Source organism: Micropterus dolomieu, linkage group LG22, assembly GCF_021292245.1.
Source record: "Micropterus dolomieu isolate WLL.071019.BEF.003 ecotype Adirondacks linkage group LG22, ASM2129224v1, whole genome shotgun sequence".
NCBI classification, from domain to species: Eukaryota; Metazoa; Chordata; class Actinopteri; order Centrarchiformes; family Centrarchidae; genus Micropterus; species Micropterus dolomieu.
In genome coordinates this window covers 28813347-28824016 of record NC_060171.1, presented here as the reverse complement: position 1 = coordinate 28824016, position 10670 = coordinate 28813347, and the positions used below count along the sequence as shown (strand labels likewise).

The 10670-nt window shown below is 41.1% G+C and overlaps 3 protein-coding genes across 4 annotated transcripts in view; all 3 read left to right on the top strand.

The window, feature by feature from the left end:
• gnao1a (guanine nucleotide binding protein (G protein), alpha activating activity polypeptide O, a) overlaps window positions 1-10670 on the top strand; it is a 121207-nt gene that overhangs the window by 72401 nt on the left and 38136 nt on the right. The gene's annotated exons all lie outside the window — the stretch shown is intronic.
• On the top strand, window positions 3276-4998 carry LOC123962011 (E3 ubiquitin-protein ligase TRIM39-like). Its single transcript, XM_046037879.1, has one exon. It carries the CDS (start codon window positions 3321-3323, stop codon window positions 4986-4988), a length of 1668 nt encoding a protein of 555 aa, XP_045893835.1. The 5' UTR covers window positions 3276-3320; the 3' UTR covers window positions 4989-4998.
• Window positions 10569-10670, top strand: part of LOC123961500 (E3 ubiquitin-protein ligase TRIM21-like) — a gene marked incomplete at its 3' end in the record, with an annotated part of 4329 nt that continues 4227 nt past the window's right edge. Inside the window, exon 1 of the mRNA XM_046036969.1 lies at window positions 10569-10666. The remainder of the gene's footprint in view (window positions 10667-10670) is intronic.

Here is a 10670-nt window from a genome sequence, read left to right as displayed (position 1 = left end):
TCTTGCATACGTCTGTGCGTGGTGGTTCTTGAAGCACTGACTCCAGCTGCAGTCCACTCTTTGTGAATCTCCCCCACATTTTTGAATGGCTTTTGTTTCACAATCCTCTCCAGGGTGCGGTTATCCCTATTGCTTGTACACTTTTTTCTACCACATCTTTTCCTTCCCTTCGCCTCTCTATTAATGTGCTTGGACACAGAGCTCTGTGAACAGCCAGCCTCTTTAGCAATGACCTTTTGTGTCTTGCCCTCCTTGTGCAAGGTGTCAATGGTCGTCTTTTGGACAGCTGTCAAGAAACACACTCAGTTGGCCAGTTTATTAGGTACACCTCGCTGAAACTAAAGCAACAGTCCTGCTGTGAATGAAATTTGTCCAATACACTAAACTCTTCTGGTTAAAGTGAGGCTAAGAAACCTTAAACTTTCATCACATAATTAAGGTCAGCAGGAGCTCTTCACAAACCTTACTCCTCCCACCTGTCAGGTAAAGCACCACCTTTGCCCCCAATAATCTTGTAAATCAAAAGGAGGAAACAAAACGTGAGCAGCAGAGCTGCAGTGAGAGGTGGAGCAACTCTGGAAAGAGGAGAGCTTCAGAGTTTGTCAGAGCAGGAGCCGTCGAGACGAGTCTCTGTCTCTGAAAGGAAATTCAGACTGACTTCATCAGGTCTTTCTCAACAACACAGCAGAGTCTCTGCCAAACACTGGTGAGTACAGCTGATCACATTTACAGCTTCAACAAGCAGCATCAACACAAACCTGCAGCTCTACTCAGGCAGGAAGTTCCACTCTTTTCATTTCATACTTGTGACGTTGAGGGGTGTAGGAGTGACTTTGAACCTGGAGGGGACGCTGAAGGGCTTACACTTGTGATATTTCCTGTGCCTTGACTCTCCCTGCAACAAATGTTTGTGAACACACAACGGTCTTCAATGTAAACTCTGATGACATGCCATTGGACTAACAAAGTCTTTTACTACGTGAGTTTTAGAATGTCTAGTAGCTATCCATACCACTTACAAGCTCGTCTTCCTCAGTTATTTCTACTCCTCCTCCTGTGACCTCTGTCCTCTTCATCTTAAAATACTGTAGGATGCTCATCTCTGTGTGGCAATTTTGACTACTTTTAAAACAGTTTATGTACACTAAACAGGTTTTTCAGGACAAGGACGGTCACGAACAGGGGCAAACAAATGGCCCAGGAGTTTGTCCCTGGTCAGCCCACTCTCCAGACAACGCATTTGTCAGGGGCTCTGGGTCTTTAGAGACCTTTATTTCTGTATTCTTGAGAATGAAAGTACAGTGCATACGTACTAAAACAAGAAACACCTCTTTAACTCTCTTAAAGTAAAGAAATCAACTCAGCTGAGTCTTTGAATACAATACATAAATAAGCCATATCATCATCAATCTTACCATAAACTGGTGCTTTGGACTCTGCGGGCTTTGACTCATCTCTTGCCCTATTGCTGTCAGTCACATGTTCACCATATCAGCACTATTACTGGTGCCGCTGCCCAGTGGTAGAGTACTCAAAATCTTTACTCCAGAAAAAGTACAACTACTCTATCTACTATATATTTAAATACATATTTCATCTACTGTGCAACAGGTTATTTCTAGGTAATGCAATTTGCTTTGCTTGTTAATTATCTGTAATTTAGCTATTTCTGTTTAATACAATTATTTTCCTATTTAAATCTCCATGTGTTGATAAGATCACTTTAAAATATCAGCTTGCTGCCTAGCCACTATTTTTGCTTGTCTCTTTTATTATGGACATGTAGCCTATACCAAACCACTTGCTTTGAAATAACACAGGCTGCCAACACAATCGGATTATTCCTAAAGTATCTATATAATCTTAACAATGCAAAGGGTGATTGTGGCAGTAACATGGAGCAGATCGTTGTTGAAGCAGGTAAACCTACATTCAGAGGAAGCTGAGCGTCATGCGTAAAGGCCAACAGGTCTGTTCTATCCACCCATATCTTCTTTCTCTCTCTGTGCATCTAAAAAATGATTGTTTCCTGAATAAAGAACAGCTGGTAGCTGCTGAGTGAAAGCCAAGATTAGTTTCACCGGCTACATTCGGTTTATGGACTCGCTATACAACAATTAATAACTAATGTGAAAGAACTAAAGAAAGCAATGCTCTTTTCAACAACAGGATACTGTTAATACATCAGAATAAATCCAGTGATCATCCGACTTAGATGTTACAGTGTGAAGTCTACATTTGCTCTGCAGAGACTTAATACGCTTCTAACACGCTGTTAATGGAAAATAAAAGTATTTACTTGCCGGTGTTAAAGAGCGATGCAGGCTGTTGGAAAGCAGCCTGCGTCGCTCTTTAACACCGGCCATGGTGTGCGCTCACTGGATTTCAGTTGGATCAGAAGAACCATAAATAATAAAGCCTTAAACTGAAAAGGTGTTTGCCTGATTTTCTAAATGTTTGCATCTACCCAGCTCTGTGCTGTGACAAGCGCCCGAGACCAGGGCTGATCTGCGTAACTGCGCACAGCCTGAATGAAGCAAAATGCAGATTATAGACTGGTGAAGTTATGAAGGTATGAATGAAAACTGTAGCAAAATTAAAAGTAGATTACCTGCCCAAAGAAAATACCAAGAGTAAAAGTAGGCTACAATTTTAGAAAGGAATGTGAAAAGGTGCCAATGACTTATATTATTTATTTATATTGCAATTTTCTAGGCTACTTGTAACAAGTTAAGACCCATCCTGCAACTGGCATCCCCAGTACGGTCTTCAAGAAGGCTATAAGTAACAGCAGCTCAAAAGAAAAGTCTGTAGCTGAATATTGAGACACTTTGCTGCACCTGCCTGCAGCGAACTTTATACTTTATACTGATATTATTCCTGTTTATTGATCGCTTCCTGCAGCCATGTTACCTTTGATTTCCTCTGGCTGTTTCACAATAAAAGCTTTCCACCAGTGAACCACCAGCAGGCTTTTAATGTGAAGCAGCTAGAGGAAAGGCAGTGTGTGTCTTCAAGTAAGCTTTCTGAGTAGTGCTATTCTTAAATAAAAAACTGATCTAGAAAACATGCTATGTATATTTTCTGAACTATTTTGTTTTCATAGACAGCTTGAGTTTACCAGCACAGCTTAAATGGTTGCAGTTCCTCAGCTTAGTGCCAATATCCCAATAAATCTCTCATATAAAATTTTTTTTTTTTTTACTTGTATCTATTATCTTATGTTACAAAAGAACTGTAATCAAACTTATTTTATTTTAAACTAATAATTCAAACTGTATTTTGAAATAAATGGTTCTTTTCTCCCTACATGTGTAGATATGGCTGCTGCGAACTATCTGAGATCTGAAGATCAGTTCCTGTGCTCCATCTGTCTGGATGTGTTCACTGATCCTGTCAGCACATCATGTGGACACAACTTCTGTAAAAACTGCATCACTGAACACTGGAAAACTAACGCCCAGTACCAGTGTCCGATGTGTAATGAGGTTTTCAACACAAGACCGAAGTTGCGGGTCAACACTTTCATCTCTGAGATGGTTTCTCAGTTCAGACAGTCAGCTCAGCAGGAAGCCTGCAGCAGCAGCAGCAGCAGCAGCAGCAAGAGCAGCAGCTCGGATCAACAAGAGTCCAAACCAGGAGAAGTTCCCTGTGACGTCTGCACTGGAACCAAACTGAAGGCCCTGAAGTCCTGCCTGGTGTGTCTGGTCTCCTACTGTGAGACTCACCTGGAGCCTCATCTGACAGCTTCAGGCCTGAAAAGACATCAGCTGATCGACCCTGTGGAGAACCTGGAAGCCAGGATGTGTACGAAGCACGATAAACCTCTGGAGCTGTTCTGTAAGACCGACCAGACATGTGTCTGCATGCTCTGCACTGTTTCAGACCACAAGATGCACGATGTTGTTCCTCTGAAGGAAGGATATGAAGGAAAGAAGGCCGAGCTGGGGAAGACAGAGGCTGAAATTCAGCAGATGATCCAGAAGAGACGACTGAAGATTGAGGAGATCAAACAGTCGGTTGGCCTCAGTGAGGAAGATGCAGACAGAGAGAAAGCAGAAGGTGTTCAGGTCTTCACTTCTCTGAAGGAGTCTGTTGAGAGAGGCCTGAAGGAGCTCATCGACACCATCGAAGAGAAGCAGAGAACAACAGAGCAACAGGCTGAAGGCTTCATCAAAGAGCTGGAACAGGAAATCTCTGAGCTGATCAAGAGAAGGACTGAGGTGGAGCAGCTCTCACGCACTGAAGACCACCTCCATCTTCTCCAGAGTGTCCAGTCCCTGAACATCCACCCTCCACCCACCAAGGACTGGACAGAGGTCAGCGTCAGTCCATCATTTGAGGGAACTGTAAGAAGAGCTGTGAATCAGTTGGAAGAGAAACTCAGTAAAGAGATGAAGAAGCTGTTTGAGTCTGAGCTGAAGAGGGTCCAGCAGTATGCAGTGGATGTGACTCTAGATCCTGATACAGCACATCCTAAACTCATCCTGTCTGATGATGGGAAAGAAGTCAGTCATGGTGGTGTGAAGATGGATATCCCAGACAATCCAGAGAGATTTGACATTTGTGTTGATGTCTTAGGAAAGCAGAGTTTCTCTTCCGGCAAATTTTACTTTGAGGTTCAGGTTAAAGGAAAGACTGACTGGGATCTAGGAGTGGCCAGAGAGTCAATCAACAGGAAGGGAGACATCACACTGAGTCCCGAGAAGGGTTACTGGACTGTATGGTTGCGAAATGGAAATCAGTACAGAGCTCTTGCTGGCCCTCCAGTCCGTCTCTCTCTGAAGTCTCGGCCTCAGAAGGTGGGGGTGTTTGTGGATTATGAGGAGGGTCTGGTCTCCTTTTATGACGTAGATGCTGCAGCTCTTATCTACTCCTTTACTGGCTGCTGCTTCACTGACAAACTCTTACCGTATTTCTGTCCTGGTCTGAGTGATGGTGATAAAATCTCTCCCCCTCTGATCATCTCTCCTGTCAGAGTAAACTAATTACTTCTTATTTCATGTACTGTTTTTTTTATTAAAGGGAACAAATGCACATTTAGTAGGGGTGGGGTTTATTCGCTCCAAGGCAGTTGATAGAGAGGCAACAAATTTTTCTTTTTTGCGACATTTAAAACGTTTGCCTAAAATTTGCTTGACAATTATATGTAAACATGACTATTGCGTCCATTAATGACAGTCTGTATGTTGTTTTCCCAACTACTGGAAAGAGAAGGTGGTTAGAGCTAGTGTTGTAGTCAAGACAGAGACCAAGTCAAGACCAGAGTTTATCAAGACCAAGACTTTTAGAGGCTGAGACCAAGACTGAGGGAGGGCGAGACCAAGTCGAGACCAAGACCAGTTCCCCACATTACATGACGCACAATAAAATGCGGAAAGAGATCATCAGGTACTTCCTCAAATTGATCTGAAAGATCCACATTCCCATTAAATCACCCACATACAAACAATAAGAGCTGAAATCAACGTAAGCATCTTTATTCAACACTCCCTTTCCATGCTTACCATCACGGGGAGGGGGGACAGTCGTTAATGGCAACACATTTTTAATTAGGGTTACTGGTTGCATTTGAAGCAATATGTTTTACATCCAATCAAAATTAGGATGTTAAATAAATCAGACAATGCAAAAGCAATTTATTGATATTCCCATAGTTATGGTCTTGAAATAAAATCCTGAGTCCTCAATGTCCGAGACAATACCGAGTACAAATGCAGAGACCATCAAAAAGACCGGTCTCGAGACCATGACCAGTTTCGAGTACTACAACACTAGTTAGAGCTACCCAACATCTCCCCTGGACTTCACACGCTGGTCTGGAAGCAGAGCAGGAAAGCTAACAGTTCATTTGCTAAAGTTATAGGAAGTATCGTTACTTAGCCGCATGTCATTACAACCTACCGGGAGGGTCATTAGAAATACTTTGCTTTAAAAGTACCAAGTAGTCACACAGTGACAAAAAAACAATAGCAGTGGCGGTTGGCCGCCTCAACGCTAGACACATCCGAGACATTCACTGAATAAGTTTTAAGTTTAAGTTTTAATTTAATTAAAAAATTACAAAAATATACAGAATATATTTTTTAAATATGCAGGGTAAATATTACATAGTGAGTAAAATATATAATCTGCAATAAAATGTAGATTACAAATGGTCTACGTTGTTTAAAGTTACTGATAGGATATTTCTGCGCCGGACTTTTTGACTATAAACTTTCTCTATAGTTTGTACATGTGTAGTTCACTCCTCTTCAATACAAGAGATAGGAGCTTAGTAGGACGGATGCAACCTGCACTGCAAAAGCAATAAAAGGTGTGTTCGTGATGACTTCATCTGACTTGAGAGTAGGGCTGAACGATTTTGGAAAATAATCTGATTTTTTCTTTTTTTTTTTTTTAACCAATATTGCGATTTAATATGAGATTAAAACTTAGCTCTTTACCTTCTGTATTATTCAAAACGGATATTATATATGACCAATACAATATTAGATAGATTAAACATACACTATTCTTTCTTGTGGGTCAGGCCTGTGTTATGATGAAATTAGGTGAAGCATGAATTGCATGAATTATTATTATGAGCAATGGTGGAGAAGAAATATTTAATTTTAATAATATAAGTCATGTCATTAAATAATATATCATCATCAGGTCGGCCAACTACAGACAACAAGAAAAACTAAGTTCAACACAGTGTGTTATACAGTAAGCACTCAATAAAAAACCCACAGTTCAACCACCAATTAATAAGTCCTTATCTCAGTTCACATTGTACAACAAGTCAAGGTACAGCATAACGTGTCAAGTTGATGCTTCCTCTGCAGACTGGTTTACTCTCCTGTGTCATGTGACCAGAGTGTAATCGCAGCCTTTGCGATTAGAAAATCTAATTTTATCACATCGCGATAATATCGCAGATGCAATTAATTGTTCAGCCCAATTTGATAGTCAAACGTGAGCTGCTGGCAACTGCAGGGGTGGGGTATAAAAACACTGCCGTCAAGTCGGACACATTTTACTTCCTGTAGAATGAAGTACCTACGCACCACGTTAAGTCAGCACTGCAAAGGGCCGCATGAAGTCAAACGCACCTTTTGTCTGAGTGCTGCTGATTACACACCAACAATCAATGGGGAGGCAGCAGAGTGGCTCATGGTGTATCTGACATTACAGGCCCAAGAAGGGGATGTTGAGCATAGCATTGTTGGAGACAGAGAGTGCTATTTAGCTAGCTAGAATGGAGTCAGAAAATTCTGTTAAATGACATAATTCAACAATGATCCAAAGACAGAGGAAGACAATATGCGGTCCTCTTCAAGAAGCTGGTTTAAGAAGGCTTGCACCAGTGCTTTATTTTGCTTTCCCTACATTCTTTTTCAAACGACAGGATCAGAACCAGCATGGATTCCGACAGGATAGAACGAATTGAAGCACATATCAGAAAATACAATACAACTAACCAAGTTTGGGAGGCAAGCATAGGTGCTCAGCTTGATGAAAGCTACAGGATAGGGATCCGTCAGCATAGTGAGGTTGACAAAAACAGGCACATCCTGTTGAAAATAATACTGTCAAGATCAGTGGTGCCTTTTAGATAGCCCCGCATGGCGACGATGAAAGAGAAAGCTCACAATATCCTGCTGGTTTCAGAGGATTTTGTAGCATCACTAGAGGTAGTTCTTCAAGAGCATCTGCAGACTGCTACTGTACAGAATGAACTCATTGACTCAATGCTCACTGAACCTCATGCACCATTGAAAAAAAAAAAAAATCAGGAATCCAGACTGTCTCCATCTAGGTCTCTTCCAAGAGCAAACGCAGTAAGATGGTGCTGTGAACACTGTGTTTGAGAACAAAGATGACCTCCTCCGGTGTGTTGAAACCATCAAGGACTCAGGCGAGTTTGATCTTACCACTATGCGAGAAGCATCATTTCAGCTTCTTCCTGGAACTGTTCAATCGCATTATGCTTCATTTCCAGGAGCGAACTATCGACTCAGTCTGTGTCTACTGAATCATGCAGGAATTCAAAGACAACATGCAAAAGGTCAGGTAAATTAATATGTGGTAGAATCTCTAGTATTGTTCTCTGTGGTCTGGGTCACGGAGCGTCCAGGCAAGGCCGAGCAGAGCTGACCGCTTCTCTCCTCTGTTTTGAATGTCTTAACAAGGCCAAGTACAATTAAGCTTTCTCCGCTGTTTTGACTGCTTTTAACCAGAATGTAGTGCAAACAATCGTGAATAAGAGGAAATATTGTACGAGGTTTGATCGGTGAGAGAGGTGGGAAATAAAAAAAAACAAAAAGAACAATGGAAGGTGAAAAGCCTGATTATTCATAACCCATTAGAATTATGAGTGAACAAATAGGTTTATCAGGTACAATAACCTGTTTTTATTTTATTTGACTATTTTTTAAAATTGTATAATGTTTTTTTATATTTCCCTATGTTGCTTTTAAGTTTTATGTGAAGCACTTTAAATTGCCTTGTTGCTAAAATGTGCAATACAAATAAACTTGCCTTGCCTAATGTCTAAGACCATCAGTGATCAGTAGAGTTATCTTATATTCTAAAGAATCTATTTACTGTGGTGATGCTTTTCACTTCATTGCACAATTTGTTATAAGATATTTTCCATTGTGCATTCGTCTCTGCATCATGACACACATGTTGTGGAGAATATCTATTTACACATCTGCTAAACCAACAGATACTTATGTTAAGACACCGCATATCTCAAGATGAAGTTTGAGTAAATTTGCAAAAAAAAAATGTAGAAAAATACCTTTTTAATAATAACAACATACTGTATTCTGTACAGACATGTAAAAGGCCTTACTCTTACTCACAATAAACAGTTTGTAAATAATTCATTTTCCTTGTGAGCATTTCGTGAGAGCTGACAGCCGTCCTCACGTCTGACCACTTCTACATGACTCCCTGCTGCACTGCAGCAACAACAGGCGTCCATGTCGACCACTAACTGCTGTTATGACCCAGAACTACCGCTAGATGGATCCCAACACAAAGGAACGATGAGCCCAGAGTTACTGTCCTGCTGCCGCACCAACCTGATACATGTGAGTGAACACAGCGTCCATCATGGACTGGATAATCACTCATGACGGCCGAGGATACAACTAACAACCTCTGACGTTTCTGTTCCAAGAGCAGACGCCATCTCCTCCATCTTCACCAGTTTCCAAATCTACTTATTTCGAGTTTTCTGGAAGTCTCGTTCTCCTGATTCTCTTGTTTTAAACACAGAAGCTGATTTCTTGAAAATCCCTGAAACAAAGAAATCTGGTAAACTGGTAGAAAGTAGAATTAACTCACACTTTGCGGGTCCTCTAAAGAGAAACACACTCAGTTGGCCAGTTTATTAGGTACACCTCGCTGAAACTAAAGCAACAGTCCTGCTGTGAATGAAATTTGTCCAATACACTAAACTCTTCTGGTTAAAGTGAGGCTAAGAAACTTGGGGTGTAATAGTCCGTGTATTCGTACCAGACCGTTTCAGTACAATGTTTGGAACAGTGCACATGTGCACCGAATGCAGTCTTTAACGTCATATATTAGGCTTGCTTTGTGTGTGGAACATACGTAAATTCCGAGTTTCTACACGGACATATTTAGTGGTGGACCAAATCTCCGCCTTACAGCGCTACACAAGCAGCACGCTTTGGCCCAGCCTCTCGCTAACTAGTGACTTGAGCATCATGGCCAGTGCAGAGAAGCCAGAGCTTTAGGACCCTCCCTTATTGTTAACCTGTTCTGTTTGGGAACACTTCGGTTTCCTAGTGAAATACAACAACGTACAAGTCGATAAGACGAAGGCAGCAGGCCGACATTTCTCAGTAGTGATCGGTTATATTTCTGCCAACACGTCAAACTTGCTAACTCACTTATGGTATCACATGAAGGACACAGTCACTGCAAAGCCTTTCGGCATTTAAACAGACTTTAGACTTCGGAAAAGAGCACGCCTTCAAGCTGGGATTGATAATGCCCATAGATGGTATAAGAGAAGAAGAAGAAGAATGCTGCAGTGTATGTTTATATTTTATCAGCTATATGTGGTATTGTTTTGAGAATATTTTATTTAGTGGAGAACGTGGTAGTAGTTCGCAGCAGTATTTTATTTCTTATCCTTTTTTATTTTATATAATTTATTTATTATGTGTATGTGTAATTTAAAAAATTGTAAACTAATTTGGATGTTTACAAAACTTTATAATAAATCAGCAGCAATTTAATGTTTGCATTGTTTTCTGTTACTGTACCGAAAATAAACCGAACCCTGATTTCAAAGCCGAGGTACATACCAAACCGTGATTTTTGTATACCGTTACACCCCTATAAGGATCCTTAAAGTTTCATCATATAATTAAGGTCAGCAGGAGCTCTTCACAAACCTTACTCCTCCCACCTGTCAGGTAAAGCACCACCTTTGCCCCCAATAATCTTGTAAATCAAAAGGGAGGAAACAAAACGTGAGCAGCAGAGCTGCAGTGAGAGGTGGAGCAACTCTGGAAAGAGGAGAGCTTCAGAGTTTGTCAGAGCAGCAGCCGTCGAGACGAGTCTCTGTCTCTGAAAGGAAATTCAGACTGACTTCATCAGGTCTTTCTCAACAACACAGCAGAGTCTCTGCCAAACACTGGTGA